Source organism: Rhinatrema bivittatum, chromosome 2 (assembly GCF_901001135.1).
Source record: "Rhinatrema bivittatum chromosome 2, aRhiBiv1.1, whole genome shotgun sequence".
In the NCBI taxonomy this organism is placed as follows: domain Eukaryota; kingdom Metazoa; phylum Chordata; class Amphibia; order Gymnophiona; family Rhinatrematidae; genus Rhinatrema; species Rhinatrema bivittatum.
In genome coordinates, this window is record NC_042616.1 from 266,006,273 (window position 1) to 266,029,356 (window position 23,084).

Here is a 23,084-nt window from a genome sequence, read left to right on the forward strand (position 1 = left end):
TGTGTCCCAACAGAAAAAAGGTTGAGAACCACTGATCTAGTCTACTCGCTCCAGATGCAAATATGTACACTAAAGCTGAAGTAGTGCACTAAGCCGAATGCACTTTCTTATATCAGTTCAGCTTGTCTGATATCTCTGGAGGTCATGTGACCACGCACAACACTGGAATCTTTTTCCTGATTTTTAAGTACTAATTCTAGTATCACCCCTCTCCCTTGTGAATTCTGTTCCATTTGTTTCAGAAGCGAACTTGCAGTCCAAGAAACTGATTCTGCAACATGGATGTAGCAGATTAAGTTCTCCCACCCCAAATATACCTCCCCTTTCATCGCAGTTTTATGAACGTCTGATAATCTCTATCCAATAACAGAATTTAAGGAGAAATTTTAAAATATTTGTGTACATAAAACACAGATTTATTTAGTTTGTTACATCCAAACATATTGATCTGTGCAGTTTATGTAAATCGCTTGCTATAAAACCACCTGGGATTTGTGCACATAACATTATACATGTAATTCAATTTCACCAAAAGGCGTAGGGCACGCCTCGACAAAATGGAAAAACATTTCGGGACCCCAAAATCCTCCACACCTGTGTCAGTCTCTTTGAAGTCCAAGGATCGCAGAGAGCCATCTCAGTCGCTCCCTCTCGCGACCCCTCTAGCTGGCACCCCCAAGGATCAGAGAGAAGGATATCGATCCTCGATGGTCTCTCCTCTCCCCCAGACCTCAGGGTCCTCGACTTCCTCAGCGCCAGGGAAAGGACACACATTTGAACAAAATGCACTGGTGGTGGAAAAATGTTTTCTCCAGCTCTCTCAGTATAACTTCTTTCCTTGTTTTACTGTCTAACAAAACAAACATACTCCCTTCCTTCCACCTGTAAAAAACAAATCATAACTGCATGTTGCTGAAATGATGAATAGCTAAAGTAGGCGGACTTACCCTTGCATGAAGTATGGTAAGGAGTGGCTTTGCATAAGGTTACGTTGTCTTAGTCCCTCTGAACTAGCGCTTCTAGATGCCGTCAAAACTTCTTGGCTCGTAGATGAATTTGATGATCTTGAATGCTCTGCATTCTTAAAATGACAAAAACACATTTTACTGAACCTTTAAGCTTCCATATGAGGTGTGAAATAAATATTCAAAATCGATAAGAACTATTCACAAGCATAATTTTTAAGGCAGAGGTTTTCAAATCAGTCCTCAAGATCTCCCCAACAGGCATGTTTTTTTGGAGTAACTAATCCTAGTTCTTAGACCAAACATAATGTAGATATTACTTGCCTAATAATCTCATTTTCCTTAGTGTATGCAGATGGACTCAAAACAAGTGGGTATAGTGTGCTCGTGCTAGCAGTTGGAGACTGATCTGACGTCAGCCCGGGTACATATATACCCCCGCAGGAAGTGCAGCAATTCAGTAATCTTCCTTGCAAAAGCTGTATGGATATATGTGTAGCTGACAGATCGATTGAATGAACAGGATTACCCTGACCGATTGACAGTAGCTGGAGACCGCCAGTGTTCTCAACCGGAAGGAGTCGACACCCGACAGGGTGGATGGCCTATTATAAGAAACATGGCTTACTGTGAGTCTGTTAATCCCCATGTATACCGGCAGCCGGGCGGGATGCTGAGTCCATCTGCATACACTAAGGAAAACGAGATTATCAGGTAAGTAATCTCTACATTTCCTTGTGTGTAGCAGATGGACTCAAAACAAGTGGGATGTACAAAAGCTACTCCCGGACTGGGTGGGAGGCTGCCCGAGGTCCGTTCAGGATTGCCCTCGCAAATGCTGTGTCCTCCCTGGCCTGGACGTCCAGACGGTAGAATATGGAGAAGGTATGGAGAGAGGACCACGTTGCCGCTTTACATATCTCTGCAGGCGACAGCATCCTACTTTCTGCCCAAGAGGCCGCTTGCGCTCTGGTAGAGTGAGCCTTGACCCGTAGAGGTGGTGGTTTTCCCGCCTCTACGTAGGCTGCCTTGATAACTTCTTTGATCCAGCGGGCGATGGTTGACCGTGAGGCCGCTTCTCCTTGCTTCTTCCCGCTGTGAAGGGCGAACAGGTGGTCAGCCTTTCGTACTGCTTCTGACATTTCCAGGTATCTGGACAGTAGCCTGCCGATGTCGAGATGGCGCAGTATTCGACCTTCTTCAGACTTCTTCAAACCTTCCGTAGTGGGCAAGGATATGGTTTGGTTGAGGTGGACGTGTGAGACTACTTTGGGTAAGAAGGAAGGAACCGTGCGAAGATGGATAGCTTCTGGAGTGATTCGGAGAAACGGATCATGGCAGGACAGCGCCTGTAGCTCTGAGATGCGGCGTGCCAGCAGGAACACCATCTTCAAGGTCAACAAATGGAGGGACAGGCCTCGAAGGGGTCTGAAGGCAGGTCCCGCTAGGAATTCCAAAACTAGGTTGAAGTTCCACAAGGGCACTGGCCACTTCAGTGGCGGGCGAATGTGTTTGACTCCTTTCAAGAAATGTGAAACGTCTGGGTGTGTGGCAATGCTGTTGCCGTCACTCCGGGGACCGTAGCAGGATAGCACTGCCACCTGAACCTTGATGGAATTGAGGGACAGCCCCTTCTGAAGTCCATCTTGCAGGAAATCCAAAATGATAGGGATTTTAGCGGCATGTGGATTGGTGCCGTGAGATTCGCACCAGGCTTCAAATACTCTCCAGATTCGTATATATGTTAGTGATGTGGAGAACTTGCGTGCTTGGAGGAGTGTATCCTCTTTTCTTCAGTCTAGCCCTCTCAATGGCCAGACCGTAAGAGAGAATGGAGCTGGATCCTCGTGGAGAATGGGACCTTGCCGCAGCAGGTCCCTGTGTGGAGGCAGTGACAGTGGATTCCCTGCCAGTAGTCTTCTCATGTCTGCGTACCAGGGTCTTCTTGGCCAGTCCGGGGCCACTAGAAGAACTAGTCCTCTGTGCCGCTGAATCTTGTGTATAATGGCGCCCAGCAGGGGCCATGGAGGAAAAGCATTTAGCAGGAACCCCTAAGGCCATGGCTGTACCAGGGCATCGATCCCCTGGGATAGAGGATCCCGCCTGCGGCTGAAATACCTGGGTACTTGAGCATTGGACCTGTCCGCTAGTAGGTCCATGCCCAGTGTCCCCCCACTGATCCGCAATCATCTAGAAAGCTGTGGGTGACAGCTGCCATTTCCCCGGGTTTAGGTTCTCTCGGCTGAGGAAGTCTGCCGTGGTGTTGTCCTTCCCGGCGATGTGGATGGTGGAGATGTCCTGGAGATTTGCTTCCACCCAAGTCATAAGGGGGGCTATTTCTAGGGATACCTGTCTGCTTCTGGTTCCGCCGGAATGGTGGTGCGCTTCACAATTGCGCTAACTATGGCGTCTACCTGGGGGCACGCCAGCATCTCCTTGGTCACCGGGTCTAAGGGGTACATGCCAGCCAAGGCCCGACCCCCTTTGAATGAGGCCTCCGGCGCATTCCATTCCAGATCGATTAGCTGCTGTGCTGCTCGTAGGAGGGGAAAATGGTGAGTCGTTTGGCGCAGGCCCTCTAACAGGGGGTTCATTCTAGGTTCCCCTGGGGTGTCATGGCCCGGGAGAGCCAGTTCCGACAGGCATTGTGAGATCAGGCCTGGGAGATCCTCTTTCAGAAAGAAACGCCTCATGGTCCGATATGGTTCAATCCCCGAGGGAAGTTCTCCCTCCTCGGGGGGGCTCGTCATCTTCCTCAGAGCAATCTGAATCCCCATAAGTGGGGCTTCCGGGTGGCGAGTGGCCGTGCCTAAGCCTTGAGGGTCCAGGGGCCGGGTCATTCTGTACGTATGGACCCGTTCGGGGAGCAGACTGCATTGTGACAAAGGCATGAATCCCCTTGAATAATTCCACCCAGGAGAGCGAAGCCGGATCTGACCTTAGGGGCACCAGGTCTCTCGGGTTCCCTGGCGGCTCACCGCTGCCTGCTAGGTCCGGGGTGTTCCCTGAGGAACTGGCAAGTACGCTGGGCTGCGACCAGTCCTGGCCTGGAACTCCCAGGGCCTCTTCACATTGGGCACATAGGGAGTCTGTTTCCTCACTCTGAGTGGCTCTGAGGTTGCATGCAGAGCAGAGGCTTATGCCTGATTCTGGAGGTGCCGGCTCCGCTGACGCATGGGCTCTCTTACGCTCCATCTCGTCTGTGGACCCAGCTGGAGTCTGCGCTTTGTAATATGCGCAAAAGATGTGCGTCTACCAATCTGCGCTTATCCGCTTGCGCCTGTCCACGTGCGCGTATCAACGGGCGCCTAGCAGCATGCGCCTATTGCACGGCTGACGAACCAGGGCAGAAGGTGAGCAGGCAAGCAAAATGGCGACCCCCTTGGCGGGTTGCCACGTAGGCAGACTCTGCTAATCCTCGCTTCCTTGGAGACCAACAAGTAAAGATGTACGCCTTACCTTGTCTTCAGCGCTTCCCGGCTGCGACCCGGGCGGTCTCCGGCTGCGGGGGGAGAGGGTAAGTACCGTCACCGCCGCGCTCGAGGAAGTGCACCCGCTGCCTCTAGGCTGCGCCCGAACTCGTCTCGCTCGGGGGCCAAGTCCACGCCGGGACCAAGGCCGCCTCTACGCCGCGCCCTTCTCACTCGGGGGCTAGGTCCCTGCAGCGAGTCTGCCACCGGACCGAGGCTCTTACCTCCGAGGGGGACCACGGAAATCACCTCGGGAAACTCAACTGGGGGAGGGACTGAATGGTATCACCGCAGGAGTGCGGGGCTCGTCTTCAGTAGGTTTCTTCTATGAATTTAGTCGTTAGAATTTGGAAAAACGCTCAGCGAGCATGAGGTAGCTCCAAACTGCTTTGGAGATGGAAATTACTGAATTGCTGCACTTCCCGCGGGGGTATATGTACCCGTGCTGACGTCAGATCAGTCTCCAACTGCTAGCACGAGCACACTATACCCACTTGTTTTGAGTCCATCTGCTACACGCTAGGAAATGTGTCTTATTTTCAAAAAGTCAAACCGATCAACCAGACCCCAGCATCAAGCCAGACTGCCGATCCCCTCTCCTAAACTGACCAAACATGCAACTACAAAAGAACGATCGCTCATCATAGCTGGAACCACAATTTGGAACAGTATGCCCTCTGAACTGCGCCAGGAACCTTGCCACAGAAAATTTAAACAAAACCTAAAAACCTGGCTGTTCAAAAAATCCTACCTTGACTGACGGGGACCCATACAAGCCATATATGTTGCTGCTACAACCTCCCCTAGTTTTACAATCCCTCCATAACCCCCCTCTCCCCTAGAAAAGCTCCCTAACATATTTACTCTTGTAATTCAATATCTGTTTTCCTGGTTACTCTTACGGCTATGATACTTACCATCCTACTTACACTTGTTAACTTTAAGTATATGATATATATTCTCCTAGTTTGCTGTTAAACATGCTACTTGTTTTGCTCCATTTAAAGCTCTTTGCTGAAGGTTTACTGTAAACCGAGGTGATGTGCCACACGTGCCGCAGTATATAAAAATCTTTAAAATAATGCGTTTCAAATTAAAACCACTTGTATCTTGGCTACAGACCAACAGGCCGGCGCTAATTTCTGAAAGTAAAATGTGCGGCTTGGCTGCACATTTTACTTACTGTATCCCGCGCGCATATCTAATAGGGTCATCAACATGCATTTGCATGTTGAGGGCGCTATTAGGTGCCGCGGGGTTGGACGCGCGTTTTCCTCCCCTTACTGAATAAGGGGTAAGGGAAAACGCGCATCCAATAGCAGGCTAACAGTGCGCTCCGTTGGAGCGCACTGTACTGTATCGGCCTGAATGTAATTTCCTGCTTGCCACCCACTCAGTATACATCTCTGCTATGCTGCAAATTCCCACCTATACCTCGTTACTAATCAGAATGAAGGATTCTTTGTACCTGGAAACAATATCCTTCTAGTGCTAACTACAATTCACAATGGATTCAATTACCATAAATGCCCTGGGACACAGGATCAGCTGCATCCAAAACAGAGCTATGCATAAATTATGCCAGGGGTTCTCAACTCCAGACCTGAAGGGCCAAACACAAGTATGGCTTTCAAAGTATCCAAAAACTATGCAAACTAATTTTGTTCTTAGACCATTTGAATATAAATACATTTGTTGAATATTCTCTTTGGAGATCCTGAAACCAGATCCATTTGCTGTTCTTAAGACCCCTCCTTCAGGAGACACCCAAAACAGATAAAGAAAATGAAAGTAACATCTATTTTTAATGCTCCCCCAAGGAATATAAAATGAGCGAAGAAAACAAACCATTTTCAGATACCTTCCTTTTAAGCAATATACACAGTACCCAATTTTCTGGATAATTAAAAAAAAAATTTCAGGTGAAGCTGATCAAAAAGTAGCAAGATTCAAATGAAACACATGAGTTTTGACTCTCTCACAATTAACAACTTACAGAGCTACTGCTGGTTCCAACGCTCTCTCGGCTGGTGCTGGGTTTTGGAGATCCAGGAGGAGTTCGCGAGGCACACACTAGATGAACCATATGATATTCATCTTGCTAAATTTACCAACAAAAAAGAAAACCTGATTAAGCAACAACATTTGAGAAACTTTCAAATAAAGTTATTTAAAAGGGCAAGTGCATACTGTGGTATCCTCCTTGGGTTGGCCCTCAGTTTGATTCCCTAAATATATAAGCTGACAACATCTCCCCTTCCACCCCCAAGACGGATGATATTTATTTATTTTTAACTTTTATATACAGAGAAAGAATTCTATTTAGAACTAAATAAAATTAACAAAAAAAAAAACCTGTACTTGGATGCTTCCTGTAGATTTAAGTAGAAAAAGTAACTACTCATACTCGCAAAGGGTCTCTTTGCTTACTTTTAATACCATACATTTCATTTCTTCTGGCCTTACAGAACTCCTCCCCTAGGTTGTTAGCTCCTGATGGCGGAATCACCTTTGGCTTTTATCTGAATAGACTGGTAGGCCATAAATAGTAAAAGATTCAGGAAAATAAGAAGTACTTCTCTTTTTTTTTAGCATTATTTCCTACAGGACAAGTGACCTTATGAGATCCTAATAACTCAGTAACCACTCAATTTCAATCAGTAGATAGAGCACCCCATACTTTTCATGTGCCTTCAACACCCCCAATACTTAGAATGTTTCTTTTTCATTCTATTAGGGAAACAGGTCAGTTCAGCTGAAATGACAGGGAGATCAGAGCACATTGTGGTATCAGTATGTATGATTCAAAGCTACCCTGTCTTTAATTCGTAATCATAATCAAATGCAAATGTATGTTCTATAGAAGGAAAACTAAGCATCATGAATTGTGTTTTTACTTATTTGGGGGAAGAGAGGCTTGCTCTTCTCTCGCCTCCCCCCCCCCCCGCTTTTCTTTGCTCTTCCCTCCCTCCAGTCTCTTTCCCCCCCAGTCTCTGTTCCTTGATGGGGCCTGTTGGCAGGGAATGCTGGCTTGGTCTGTGCCTTCTTTATGTAGCAAGAGGCCACCATAGTGGCAGACATCAAGTCACAATTTTTAGATACTTTGATGGACATTATATTCCTCGGGTGAATACAAAAAGCATGTCAGGGAACTCTCTGGATCAGACCCAGAGACTAATGGAATTACTGGGTCTCCGAGCCAACACCTATAATATCCGGGTGCCCTGCTGCTGCACTAGTGAAGCAGTCAGACTAGGAGGCATCTGATTGGCCAACATAATTCCTCCTTCCTTTTCTTTGCCCTGAGACCAATCAGCATACCTGGGAACGTTTGACTTCCAGCCACCCTGAGATTACCATAGATTACCGGGGGGGGGGGGGGGGGGGGGGGGGGGGGGGGGGGCAACTGCACAGTGGAACCAGATGCTCTCAAACACTCTTACATGTTCACACTTACTTTCACTGCTCATTCCCTCACATGTCCATTTACACCTTTACTTCTGCCATTCTCCCACCAATACACTCACATCTCTCCCTCTTCCATACACACATGCCCACAGCTCTCTGCTACTCACCTACATACACTCTCAGATCTCTTCTTCCTACACAAATACACACTCACTCTCAGACATGCTCATTCATTCTCTCTCTCCCCCTTTCAAAACACATTAGCAACAGCAGACTAACTTGGGCTCCTGGAAGAGCAGCTCTTCCTTTTCTTCCTGGGCTGCGGAAGTGGACGCTGACTGTTTCTTACTCCTAATTTGATGCACGGGTAGGAAATTGCAATGCTCATTGGCCAAGGCAAACAGGATGGGGCTGGCAAATGACTGGATACAGGAAGCAGGCTGTGCAAGAGCAGGTGGTGTCATGAGGAAGCAAAGTTAAGAGTTAAAAAGGTCCGGAGATGGTAGAAATCACTGTGTAGTTCCTCCTTTTTCAGCCGCGCAAGACCATTGACATTCCTTTCTTCTTCCGGGTCCAAGCAGATTGGTTTTGCTGCAGCACCCAGAGATATATGTGATTGGGTGTGTGCATAGGGGAGGGAGTATATCAGGGGAGGGGAAAGAATTTCAGAGTGAGTGTGTTTGTATAGGAGGAAGAGAAGAAGTGAATGTTTGAATGAGTAAGGGTGTGAGGGTGAGTGGGCATGTGTGTGTGTAAAAGAGGGAGAGAAGTGAGTGAGCAAGCATGTGTGAGTGTATGTGGGGAAAATGAGAAGAGTAAAGGTGTAAGTGAGCATGTGAGAATGTATCAGAGAATGAGGAATGAGAGCATGTAAAAATGTGTGTATGTGAAAGTGATCGTGAACATGTGAGTGTGTAGTGTGTGTATATGAGAGTAAGTTTGTGCACATCCAGTCCCTCATCCCCTCCCCCATCCATAGTAATCTCAGGGTGATTGGAAATGAAAAGCTCCCAGATATGATAAGACAGCGGGTTGTAAGGAAAACCTGGAAAGGAGATATGGTATGTAAAAAAATCAGAATAGGAGGTGGACTCCAACTCCCAGAAGGCACAGGCATTCTAGAGGGGGAGGAACTTCCCAGGCTTTGACCTATTCAAGGACGAGAGAGCCTAGGCATGGTGGGAGAAGGGTGAGAGCTTGTGTGAAAGAGGGGTAAGGGTAGTAACAGCAAGGAGTCCTACTAGAACCAGATGAAGAGAGAGGAGATGGAGGTGAACAGCAGCCCTGATGACAAGCCAGAGCAGACGGACTTGGGAACGAGTAGTGGAGATCCCTTTCAGAAGAGGACACACTCAGGGAAACTGCAAGTCAGGAGTTTTAAGTGAACATTGCCATGGGTGGATGTAGTTACAGCCATAGTGAAAGGGGAAGGACGAACCCCAGCTGCAGACAACGGTGGGATGTGGCAGTAGGGCCTGGTACCTATGAACCAGGCCCATAGAATGCAGCCAAGCTTAGGCTGTGCAGGAAGCAACTGTGAGCAGCATACAGGAGGATTTAGACAAAAGTTGCTTTCTTATCGAATGAGTTTGAGACTGATGTGGTTTGATAAAATAAAGCTATTGGAGAAATTACTTACCTGATAATTTTGTTTCCTTAATATAGACAGATGGACTTAGGACCAGTGGGTTTATGCTCCCCTGCAAACAGATGGAGACTGAGCAAGCTGACATCACAGTATATATATAGTCCTGTGACGAACCCAGCCTGCCAGTATTCTCTTCAAAAGCAACTGTGGACAGACTAGCAAAAACATGATTAAAAAACAGGTAACCAGAATGTACTCAATCATAAACATTGAACTCATGTAAGATACTAGGTACCCCAAGCTAGAAACTGAATGAACACTTACCAGTAATCCCTTGGGACCCAGAGCTTAAGCTGCTTGAGTGTTTCTATAGTCCATCTGTCTACACTAAGCAAAACGAAATACCAGCTAAGTAATTTCTCCATTTCCTAGCATGTAGACAGATTGACTCAAGACCAATGGGATGTACCAAAGCTACTCCCCAACAGGGTGGAGGCTGCCTGCGGTTCAGTCAACACTGCACATGCAAAGACTGCATTCTCCCTGGCCTGCACACCCAGACAATAAACCTAGAAAAAGTGTGTAAAGAGGACCACGTTGTAGCTCAGCAGGTATCGAAGGGAGACACTGCCTAAGCCCTAGTGGCATGAGCCCTAACCTGGGTAGGCAACGGCTTTCCAGCATCCACATATGTGGCCATGACTATCTCCTTAATCTAGTGAGCTATGGTAGCTTGCAAAGCTGAAGTGCCCTGCTTACTCCTGCCATGGAGAACAAACAGGCGGTCTATCTTTCGAAAAGGTTCAGAAACCTTCAGATACTGCATGACAAGGCGCTTGACATCCAAGGAGCGCAAGAGGCAATACTCCTCCGCAGCCCTGACTTTATCCAGGGATGGCAAGGAAATGGACTGATTCAAGTCAAAGTCTGAGAGTACATCGGGCAAGAAGGATTGAACAGTACAGGGAGTCACCTGAAGGAACAACTCCCAAAAAGACAAGATCTGCAGCTCAGAAATTTGACATGCTGAACATATAGCCACCAGGAACACAGTCTTCAAAGTCAACAACCGCAAGGAAAGGCTATGCAGCGGTTGGATCGTAAGCCCCGCCAAAAAATCCAACACCAAGTTAAGAGTCCACAAGGGAACCAGTAACCTCAAGAGAGGCCAAAGATGCTTCACTCCCTTCAAAAAATAGGCAACATCAGGATGAAACAATGAAACACCATTCACCAGGCCTCTGAAACAGGCGAGAGCTACAACCTGCACCTTCAAGGAATTAAGGCCAAACCTTTAGTCAACATCCTGCAAAAATTCCAGAATGAGAGGGATCTTAACTGAAAGAGGAAGAAAACCCCACTCCTCAAACCAGGCTTTAAAAACTCTCCAAACCCACACATAAGCCAAGGAAGTGGAGAACTTGCAAGCGCGGAGTAAGGTGGCAATCACCGCAGAGAAATAACCACACTTTAAAAGGCGAGCCCTCTCAATGGCCAAACCGTAAGAGAGAACTGAGTCAGATCCTCGTGAAGAACTGGTCCCTGCTGTAACAGATCCATATGTGGCAGAATTCAAAGGGGGACCTCACCCAGGAGTCTTCACAAATCCACATACCTCAGACCCCAAGACAGGTCCTGCGCCACCAGGAGTACTAGCCCCCTGTGGCCTTCGATCTTGCGAATTATCCAGCCCAGCGAGGGTCACAGAGGAAAGGCATAAATCAATCTGTCTTCTGGCCAGACCTGTATGAGAGCATCTATTCCCAGGGACCATGGATCTCTCCTGAGACTATAGAATCAAGGAACCTTCACATTTCGAGAAGTCGCCAGTAAGTCTAGGAATAGAAGGCCCCAGCGATCCACAATCAGCTGAAAAGCCTTGGCTGACAACACCCACTCTCTCCCTGCTAAGAAAGTCCGCTCTTACATTGTCTTTTCCTGCAATGTGAGCAGCTAAGATCATCTGCAGATGAATTTCCGCCATTCCTTAAGCTGGTTTATTTCCTGCAACACTTGCTGGCTCTTGGTTCCTCCCTAGCGACTGATATAGGCCACTGTCGTCACATTATCTGACATCACGTGAACTGCTTGATTACACAGCCTGTGGCTGAACTACAAGCATTCTAACCTTCCACTTGGGCCTCCAGATGATTGATGTTCCAGCAGGCCTTGTCAGCATTCCAACACCCTTGGGCCGTTAACTCCAGACAGTGAGCTCCCCAACCATGGAGACTCGCATCTGTTGTGAGTACCAACCAGTTCAGAGAGGACAAGGGAACTCCTTTTCTCAGATGATCCTCCTGCAACCCCCACCGGAGGTGGGAACAGAGTTCCATCGGCAAGTGAGCCAAACTGCATAGTCCCGAGGTTGCAGGTTCCAACAAGACAGCAGAAAGCGCTGAAGAGGAAGCATGTGTGCCCTTGCCCTCAGCACCACTTCCAGAGTAGCCGCCATCAAGCTGAGCACCTGTAGGTAGGACCACACTGTCGATCATATGGTGTTCATCAACTGACACTTGAGAAATCAATTTCTGGATCCGAACTTCTGGTAGGAAAACTCTGTCCTGTCTTGAACCAGACCCCCAGATATTGCAAGGACTGGGATGGCTGAAGATTGCTCTTGGTCAGGTTTACCACTCAATTGAGTTCCTGCAATAAGGAGATTAACTTGGGTGTCACCAGGTGGCTCTCTGCCGAAGACTTGACTCAAATCAGTCAGTCGTCCAAATATGGATGTACCAGCATTCCTTCTTTCATTCCTTCTTTTTGCAAGGCTGCCACTACTACCACCATAACCTTGGAAAGTTTTCTGGGAGCGGTGGCTAGACCAAAGGGCAGCACCTGAAACTGATAATGGCGCACCTACATTACAAAGCATAGAAAGTGTTGGTGTCCCAATCAGATGGTAATATGAAGGTAAGTCTCAGACAGATCCAAGGAGGTCAGAAATTTGCACCGCCATTATTACAAAACGCAAGGATTCTTGCGAAAGTGAGTCACTTTTAAGTGATGGTTGACCCTCTTGAGATCCAGGATGGGACGAAAGGAGCCCTCCTTCTTGGGCACACAAAATAGGAAAATTGGTTCTTACCTGCTAATTTTTGTTCCTGTAGTACACCAGATCAGTCCAGACAGCTGGGTTTTGCCTCCCTTCCAGCAGATGGAGACAAAGAAGTTTTTGGCTGACTCTGCCCTTAAGCTGAGGTGCCACCTGCATTCCCATCAGTATTGACGTGTACCCAAGCCAGATGAAAGGAATGCAACACACACTATGTACAAATTTCCCCCTGAATGAGCAGAGGGAAGAAGAAACCTGGAAATTGAATAAGAACTGATGTCCGCACAGCACGCCTGCCCAGGACTAGAACCTGAAGCCAAACACTGATCGAGCGGACTCTCCAAATCCCCTAACCCAACCTGGGCAGGAGTCTGGACAGATCTGATGTACTACAAGAATGAAAATTAGCAGGTAAGAACCAATTTTCCTTTTCCTGTACGTACCCGGATCAGTCCAGACAGCTGGGATGTACCAAAGCTACCTTATAGAGGGTGGGCCCCCGAGAGTCCCGCTCGAAGCACCCTGTCACCCTTCTTGGGCCTGGACATCAAGGCGGTAGTGCTTGGCAAACATATGTAAGGACTTCCAAGTAGCCGCTCTACAGATTTCCTGAGGCGAAACCTGTTGACACTCAGCCCAAGAGGCTGCATGCGAGCGGGTAGAGTGCACATGAAGCCCGACCGGCACCGGCCAACCTTTCGAGATGTACGCAGAGCTAATGGCTTCCTTCAGCCAGAGGCACTAGACACCTTTTGCGCCCGCCTGGGGCCGCTCCACAGCGCAGATGATCAGACAGGTGGAAACTGTTGGTAACCTCTAAGTAATGTAACAGCACCCGCCTCACATTCAACTTCCGTAAATCCCTGGACTGAGGAGTTGAGGCATCTGAAACTGGAAAGGAAAGGAGCTCCACAAACTGATTCAAATGGAAGGATGACACCAGCTTAGGCAGAAAGGAGGGAATCGTTCTCAAAAACACTCCCAAATCCGTAATCTGCAAGAAGGGTTCGCTACAAGACAAGGACTGAAACTCAGACACCTGCTGGGCTGAGGAAACAGCCACCAAAAAGACCACCTTCAAAGTGAAATCCTTTAGTGTAGCATGCTTCAAAGGTTCAAACTGTGATGCACACATAGCCCTCAAAACCACACTAAGACTCCAGGAGGGACAAGGATTCTGAACGGGAGGCCGTAAATGCTTCATTCCCCAAAGGAAGTGGAACATGTCCAAGAGAGATGCCAAACGAACGCTGCGCACGATCCCTTGAAGACAATCTAGAGCCACTACCTGAACTCTCAGTGAGTTAAAGGACAAACATTTCACGATGCCAAGACATCAGCCATGGAGGCACGGGTCGTGTCCACCCTGCGCTCTGCACACCAAGACTCAAACACATCCCAAACAAGTAGATGTTTTCCGGGACTGCAAGAGTAGAAATCACTGCCTCCAAATAATCCTTATTCCTTAGGTGTTCCCTCTCAAAAGCCAGGACACGAGACAGAAGCGATCCGCCGCTTCCAAACAAACAGGCCCTTGTTGGAGGAGGACCGACCAGCTCAGAAACCGAAAGGGACTCCACTGCTAGGTTCACCAGGTCTGCAACCCACGGACGCCTCGGCCATTCTGGAGCCACGAGAATTGCGTCTACTCTGTGCACCTCTACTCAGCGCAACACTTTCCCGATCAGCGGCCATGGAGAAAACACATATAAAAACAGAAGATCTGATGGCCAAGGGAGGACCAGCGCGTCCACTCCTTCCGCTCCCAGCACAGACTGAAAAACCGCAGGGCCTTGGTGTTGCGGATGGTCGCCATCAAGTCCATGCAGGGCTGTCCCACCTGCTGCATATGAGACGAAAGGCGCGATCAGACAGCTCCCACTCTCTAGGATCCAAATTGTGACGACTCAGGAAGTCTGCTTGAATGTTGACTGAGCCTGCAATGTGAGAGGCTGCTATCCGCTGCAGATGCAGTTCCGCCCAGCTGAACAAGTCTTGGGCTTCCAGGGCTACCGCTCGACTCTTGGTGCCGCCCTAGCAATTGATGTAAGCCACAGCTGCGGCATTGTTCGACAGGATCCTCACCAGCTTTCCCTCCACCAACAGGAGAGACTGGAGAGCCAGTTGCATGGCCCTGATCTCCAACCAGTTGATGGACCATGAGGACTCCATCGATGTCCAAAAGTACTCTGACAAACTGCTCCCCAGTCGGAGAGGCTGGTATCAGTGGTTACCACCGTCCAAGAAGGAACCTCCAGGTCCACTCAGCAGTGAAGTTTATCCAGGTTGAGCCACCAGGAGAGACTGGAACAAACAGATTCCGTGAGAGGAAGTGAAAGCTGAAACTGCTCGGAAACTGGATCCCAGCAGGATAGTAATACTGATTGTAGAGGCCTCACATGAGCTTCCACCTTCAGACCCATCCTCGACTTGAAGAAGGTGAACAGAAAGTTTCTTGTGCCGTGTTTTCACATGGAGACCTTGCGTTCAGCGATTGTGGCAGTCCACAAGGGAGAACTCCTTGCATCCCTGGACCACACAAAGTTCCTCAACTTTATGATCCTAGGGGAGCATTTTCAGTTTTGCACCCTGCCTTTCGGTCTAGCGACGGCACCCAGGACCTTTACCAAGGTGATGGTGGCCATGGCCCTTCGGAAGGGGTCCTGGTGTATCCAAGGTGGAAGCCATGTAACCCAGAACTTGTAGATAATCCCAAGCCATGGGTATGCGCATGCCCAGCAGCGAGCGACTTGGGCTTGCAACTTGTGGATCTGGCCCTCGGTTGGGAACACCTTGCCTGTGGCCGTTGCGAAGAGGGCTCCCAGGAACTCCCGAGTGTAGGAAGGAACCAGATAATTCTTGGCCAGATTGATTATCCAACCCAGGGACCGCAGGAGGAACAGGACCAGATTTACCGCTTCGTGACAGAGAAATTCTGACTTCGCTCGAATCAGCCAGTTGTTCAAGTAAGGATACACTAGGACCCCTTCCTTCCGAAGAGCCACGGCCACCACTATCACCTTGGTAAAGGTCCTGGGTGCCGTCGCTAGACCAAAAGGCAGGGTTGCAAAACTGAAAATGCTCCCCTAGGATCATAAAGCTTAGGAACTTTGGGTGGTCGGGATGAATCCCTATGTACAGGAAAAGCCTCAGTCAGGTCCAGGGATGCAAGGAGTTCTCCCTTGTGGACTGCCACAATCACTGACCACAAGGTCTCCATATGAAAATGCGGCACCCAACGCTTTCTGTTCACCTTCAAGTCAAGGATGGGTCTGAAGATGCCGTCCTTCTTGGGTACTACAAAGTAGATGGAATACCTGCCTCTTCCTTGCTCTGCAGGAGGCACTGGCACTTCGGCCCCCAAGTCTCTGAGGCGGTGGACAGTAGCTCGCACTGCCTCCTTTTGCTGATAAGAGCATGGGGAGCTGAAGGAACAAGCCTGGAGAGGCCAAGCAAATTCCAAAGCATAACCTCAACCGATTATATCCAGAACCCACCGGTCAGAGGTAATTTTGGCCCACTCCCCGACAAAGAGCCAGCCAGCCCCCCGATGAGAGGCACCGAGGAGTGGACCAACCTCACTTCATTGGGAGGAATTTGGACCGCCCATGCCTGGGGTGGCACCATCCCTGCTGGGCCAGCGGCCGCAAAAGGGCAGACTCTCCGACTGCCCCCTGCTCGGGTTGCCGGGCAGAAGAAACAAAGGATCTAGATGCCCTAAACCTACGGTTTCCCCAGAAGCTTGTCCCAGGGGGAAAGGGGTTCCTTGGCTTCAGCTTGTCCTCAGGCAATTTGTGTACCTTATTCTCACCCAAGGACTTGATCTCCTCCTCTAACTCCTTGCCAAACAGCAGCTTACCCTTAAAGGGCAAAGAACTCAGCTGCGCCTTGGAAGAGATGTCTGCTGACCAATTCCTCAACCAGAGGAGCCTGCGAGCTAAAACCACAGAAATCAGAACTCTCGCAGAGGTCCTCAACAAGTCATACAACATATCTGCACTGTAGGCGACCATGGCCTCCAACCGTTCCGCCTGGAGAGCCTCCGCGGCCGACAAGGACTTATCCATCTGAAGCTGCTTTGCCCAACGAAGGCCTGCTCACAACATAAAACTGCTGCACATAGCGGCCCAAACTCCAAGGGCAGAGACCTAAAAAAAAAAAATCTTCTTGAGGTGAACCTCCAGCTTCCTATCCTGAAGGTCCTTGAGCGCCGCAGCACCAGTCCCAGGAATGGTAGCCTTGGTCACAGCTGCATCCACCCTAGGAATCCTGAGAAGGTCCAGCGCTTCCTCAGGGAGCGGATATAATTTGTCCATGCCCTTGCTAACCTTCAATCCAGCATCCGGAATATCCCACTCCCAGAAGAGCAGGGCGGTGACTGAGGAGTGAAAAGGAAAAAAGTCCTAGTCAAGCCCAACATCAAAGGATCCACATCATCCAGGGTCTCACTGTCAGGTGGGGCCTCAATGCCCAATTCCTCTAAAACAGTAGGAATCAGCGGGGCCAGTTCCTCTTTATGAAACAAGTGCACCACCCTGGGGTCATCGCTTTCGACCGCTGGGAGATCCTCCAGCACCGGATCTTCGCCCACCAGATCTGGATCCTGGTCCACATGCACATCCATTGGCCCAGATGGACCCAAGGGCCGCACGTAACTCGGGGGCACTGCAAGCAGCGACGACCTCAAAGGATGACCAATCTGAGGCCCCGAGAGGATCAGGGGCCTCGGGCTTCACAGGCGATGCGGAGCCCCATTCCCGCGCGCCCTTAAAATGCTTGGCAGCATGGGAGGGATCCCCCTTCCTGCCACTGCGCCCAACTGATTTATTTATTTATTTAAAATCTTTTCTATGCCGTCGTTTAGTAATGCACCATCACAATGGTTTACATAGAGGCACATATATTTAGTTTGGTTACAAAAGTATCTATGAAAGTGCCATTTCAGTGTCGGTACATATTTATATAAGGTATAAGATAGGTGACATGGCTCTAGTCCATTTATATGGTTAATAAGAATCATACAAGAATTGTGCTTAACCTGGAGTTCTCTAACATTATCTTTCGAGTATAAAAATAAAATAAAAGATATGTGACCATGCATCTAGGTAATCTTGTTCTGTGTTTCTTAATCTCCGTTCCTGGCCTTGAACAGTTTGTGCAGCTGCCATATAAACTCTGTCGAATCTGAAGAAGAGGAATCTGAGGCCTCACCGGGCTCCACAGCCAAAGAAAAATCGTCCAAGGCTGCGTTTCGGCCCCCCCCCAGTGACAGCAAAGGAGGGAATTCTCCTTCCCCCTCTGCGGGCCACGCGAGTGCAGCCAAAATTGCCTCCATTCCTGCGCTTAGCGGGAACGGGCCCTCTGGAGGGTTTTGCGCTGAAGGCAGCTTCACCAACTCAAGGCAGGCAGAACTTTTCACCCGCGCCCCAGAATGGGAGGTCCCCTCCCCGGGGAGGCACTCCGCGCATAGGCCGGCACACAAAAGGTGTGCACGCTTGCACCACAAGCCGAGCAGGCCGCACCACGGCAGCGAAAGGAAGATCGCGGGTAAGGCACCGGGATGGCTAAGAAAAAAAAAAAAAAAAACGAGAGAGAAAACCTTCCCAAAGGGAGATGATGGCAACAGGGCACGCCGCTACCACAAAGCAGCCACATCCTACCTCAGGAATGCTTTACTCACTCCCGGCTGCCAAACCCTTTTCTTCGTTTGGTTTTTTTTTTTTTTTTTTGTTTTTTTTTTTTTTTTTTTTTTAAACACAGCGAACTTTGGCAACAGGCTCCTTACTTCCCCTGCAGGGTGAGTGAACTGGGCTCCCCAGTGTCAATCCTGCTGGCTGCAAGCGGTGAACGTCAAGGTCTTAAACCCCCTGCTCAGATGCCTCGATAACAGGGGGGATGGTCCCCTCAGGACCTGACTACCCCCTGGGAGACTGAATCTAAAGATTTTATTTATTTATTTATTTAAAAATGTTTATATACCGCTTTTACAATTCAAAAGAATTAATCAAAACGGTTTACAACCAAACATACACAATAAATGAACTTGACAAAATAAAAACAAAAATAAAACAATTAAAAGCTAACATAGTGCAGTATATATTCATATCCAGCTATTTTTTTCAAAGGATATTAGCAGAAAGTAAATATTATATGGTGTGAATGTTTCTGAAAGAAGAGAGAACAGTTGAAGTGAATAAGTGTTGAGTTTATGAAATAGTTAAGGTGTATGCTTTCTGAAATAAGTATGTTTTCAATAGTTTTTTGAACTGTTGTATTGATGAAGTGAGACGAATGTGATCTGGAAGTGAATTCCATAAAACAGGACCTGCCACTGAGAATGCTCTTTTTCTGGTAAGTTCAAGTTTTGCTGATTTAACAGTAGGGATATCTAATAAGTTTTTTGAGAGAGATCTGAGATGTCTGGTAGGTTTATATATATTTTCCCTTTTTCTTAAGGGAAGAGGGAGTCAAAAACTTTGTCTCCATCTGCTGAAGGGGAGGCAAAATCCAGCTGTCTGGACTGATCCGGGTACATACAGGGAAAGATGTCTTATCGCCCCATACTTTGAGACATGGGCACCAGAACCACAGTCCTCAGTCTGAGGAGGCTTTGAAGTGTGAACTCCACTGTGGGGAGTGGCAAGGGGACACCATGAAAATGTCTTGAGGAATACTGCAAAATTCCAATGTATACTCTTCTCTTATCTCCAGGACCCACTGGTCCGACATGATCTTGACCCACCTCAGATAAGAGGGAGAACATCCCCCTATTTCCTACTCCGGAAAGTGAGTCGGCAAACCTTCATTGGGAGGCTTGGGAAGGTCCGCCACCCAAGCTCACTCCTCTCGATAGCTGTTGGGGATGAAAAGACAGAGACCTAATGAAAGGCTAAGTCCACTGAAAATTCGTTCCTTTGTAGGGACGATATTGCCTGGAACCTCGGAGACAACCCCTCATACCAAAGGAGCACTGTAACTGCTTCTTGTCCTCCAGCAACAGAGGAACCAGAGACACCCCACTTATTGTCCAGTTTCTCCAACTCGCTCCCAAACAAGAGCAAGCCTTTTAAGGGCATCTTGGTAAGATTGGCTTTAGAGGCTGCCTCAGCAGACTAATTTCGCAACCAAAGTTGATGCCTGGCTGCTATCACAGATGCTACTCCTCTGGACGAGGTCCGAACCAAATCACAGCCTGCGTCTGCTAAAAAGGTGGCAGCAGGTTCCATAACTGCTCTAGAATTCCCTCCGGACTAATCAACCTCCTGAGAGAGAAGCAGACAAGATCTCGCCACTAGGGTACAACAGGAGGCAATCTGTAAATGCATCGCCACTGCCTCAAAGGCTTGCTTAAGAATAGCCTCAATCTTATCATGCACACCCTTAAAGGCCACTCTTCCATCTACCAGGATAGTTGTCTGCTAAGAAACGACACATACCAGAGCATCCACTTTAGGAAAACAAACGCTCTCTCACAGTCGGATCCAAGGGGTACAGGCCTTCCAATATCCGACCCTCTTTAAAATTTGCCTCTGGGGCGTCCCATTCCAGATCAATCAATTCCTGAATGGCATCCATCACAGGAAAAAAAAAACAAAACAAGAGGCTTTACATAAGGAATCCAAAATGGGATTCTTCTTTGGCTCTGACAGCATCTGAACTAGGGACACCCAGCTGTTTCAAGGTCTGGGAAATCAGAGCCGACAGTTCATATCTATGAAAGAACCACAACATGGCTCAATACGGTTCCCCATCTTCCAGAGAATCAGGATCAACCTCAGTGCCATCCGGATTCCTGCTGGGAAAACCTGCAGGGAACAGAGGTGAGTCCCAGCACTTAAGCATAGGACTGGCAGAGAGAGGAGCCATCAGCTGAGGGTCCGACCGAACAGAAATGGGGGAAGCGGAGAACCGTTCCTGAAGAAAGGCTTGTAAGCCTTGTAAAAATTCCACCCAAGAAAAAGCAGCTGGTTCCTAACCAAGCCCAGAAGGAACTGGTCCCACAGAACTGCCCTCGCCAGTGGATGAGCCAGTCAAGGGAGAACCAAGATCTGGCATCCCCCCAGCAAAAGCAGTTATCAATCCATCATCAGGTCAGGCTGAGAAGCCCTAATATGACAGGTAGCACAAATAGAAAGACATTTAAGCTTCTTGCTTACTGGCGCCATCGTGGCAGTAGGCGTGCGTCGGTACAATTTGCACTTAAAGAAATGCACCCAAAAATTAAGTGCCTAGAAGAAAACACAGCTAAGTGCGCGCACAACTGTGCGGCCAGTGAAGCATATAAAAAAAACCACTCAAACTAAGCGCACTGCACACACAGACGGCCAATAAGAGGGCAGCAGCACACACACAGGAGCGCATGAAAACAACCGCTGCGGCCAACTTCGCAGCATGCAAGAGCAAAGCCTAAATGCAGGGCCTAGCCCACTGGGGGCTGCTCAACCTGCCCGGATGCCCAGTTCCAACCCCAACGGGAACGAATGTCTGTATGGCGCGCCGAGAACGGACACAATCCTGAAACCCCTCTGTCTCTGATTTATGTGAAAGCTCTCTTTACCTGAGCTCAGCGCTTACCTGGTGAGTACAGAAACAGTCTCTGGATGCGGGGGAAGAGGGCATCGGCTGTCACCGCTGCGCTCGGCCCCCACCACCCACTGCCTTTCAGCTGAACTAGCAGATACGTCCACGCCAGTAAGCCCAGCACACATCTGAGGGGCCACAGAAATCATCTCAGGAATTCTCACCTGGAGGAGGAACTGTTAGGTATCAGTGCAGGAGAGCGGGGCTTTCTATTCAGACTTTAGCATGGAGAAATTACTTACCTGATAATTTTGTTTTCCTCAGTGTAGACAGAAGAGACTCAAGACCAATGGGTTATATTCTCCTCTGCTAGCAGATGGAGACAGAGTTGAGTTTCAAAGCTGACCTCAGTCCTTCAGTATTCTCTTCAAAAGCCATTGTGGACATACTATTGAAAAACTTGATCAAAAATGGATAACCATAACTGTACTCAACCAACTAAACAAACGCTGAATCCCAGCAAGATTATAGCTTCCCTGATCTAGGGTTTGGGCGACTGCTTACCCATAACTTCCTCAAATCGATATTCAGCTCATGGGCGATTCCTTGGCACCATTCTTGGGCAGCTGTGGGCGGGATTCTGAGTCAATATGTCTACAATAAAAAACACAAAATTAGGCAAGTAATTTCTCCATTTCTTAGCGTGTAGCCAGATGGACTCAGGACCAATAGGATGAATAAAAGCTACTCTCAATCGGGGTGGGAGGCTGGCTGTGGTCCGGTTAGCACCGCCCTTGCGAAGGCTGCATCCTCTTGGGCCTGAACGTCCAGGCAATAGAACCTGGAGAAGGTATGCAAGGAAGACCACATCGCCACTTGGCTCAGGTGCCCAAGGATACTGCCTGAGCCATAGTGGAATGAGTTCTAACTTGAAAGGGTAATGGTTTTCCTGCCACTACGTAAGTTCCTGTGACCACCTCCTTAATCAGCGAGCTATGGTAGCCCACGAAGCTGGTTCGCCTTGTCTCCTTCTACCATGAAGGACAAACATGTGGTCTTGTCTTACGTACCAGTTCTGAAAGTTCCAGATACTGCACCAAAAGCCTACTGATGTTTAAACGGCGGAGGAGGTGGTAGTCTTCCGTATCCTTGTGCCTATCTAGGGATGGGAACGAAACAAACTGATTCACATGAAATTCCGAGACTACCCTGGGCAAGAAGCTGTAACGCTCCTGGGGTCAACGCCTGTAGTTCAGAGATGCGACAAGCCGAGCATATCGCAACCAAGAACACCATTTTCAGGATTAAACAGGCTAAGGACAGACTGTGCAGTTGTCGAAAGGAAGGCCCTGCCAAAAACTCCAATACTAGATTAAGATTCCAAAAGGGAACCGGCCACCGTAGGGATGGCCGGAGGTGCTTTACCCCATTAAGAAAAAACGGGCCACATCTGGATGCGCCAACAGGCAGGTTCCGTTCACCTAGCGGCTCTCTGGACCTTCAAGGAGTTAAGAGACAACCCTTTATTCAAGTCTCCTGTAAAAATTTCAGAACCAGAGGGATTTTGGCCATCCGAGGGGCAACACCATGTTTCTCGCACCAAGCCTCAAATATTCTCCAGACCCGTACATACACTAAGGACATCGAGAACTTCCGCGTGCAGAGCAAAGTGGTAATTACTACCACCGAATATCCCCACTTCATGAGGCGAGCCCTCTCAAGGGCCAAACCGCAAGACAAAATAGAGTTGGATCCTCATGAAGGACCGGACCTTGCTGGAACAGGTCCCTGTACGGTGGGAGGCATGGAGGGTGGGTCTCCACCAGAAGCCTCCGCATGTCTGCATAGCACAGGCATCTGGGCCAATCTGGAGCCAGTAGGAAGACTAATCCCCTGTGGTGCTCGATCCTGCAAATGACCCTGCCTAGCAGGGGCCACTAAGGGAAGGTGTATAGTAAGTCCTCTTCTGACCAGGTCTAAACAAGGGTGTCAATTCCCAGGAATCGCTGATCTCTTCTGTGACTGAAGAATCAGGAAACTTTCGCATTGTGAGATGTGGCCAGCAGGTCTATGAA

General features: G+C 48.7%; 1 protein-coding gene across 7 annotated transcripts in view; it reads right to left on the reverse strand.

Annotated features, from left to right (window-relative positions):
- Positions 1-23,084, reverse strand: part of HERPUD2 (HERPUD family member 2) — a 168,162-nt gene that overhangs the window by 76,589 nt on the left and 68,489 nt on the right. For all 7 annotated transcript variants that reach the window (XM_029589485.1, XM_029589484.1, XM_029589481.1 and 4 more), the window contains 2 exons: positions 6,432-6,536; positions 948-1,081 (listed from right to left, as the gene is read on the reverse strand). In XM_029589485.1, coding sequence (XP_029445345.1) covers positions 948-1,081; positions 6,432-6,536 — 239 coding nt within the window. The remainder of the gene's footprint in view (positions 1-947; positions 1,082-6,431; positions 6,537-23,084) is intronic.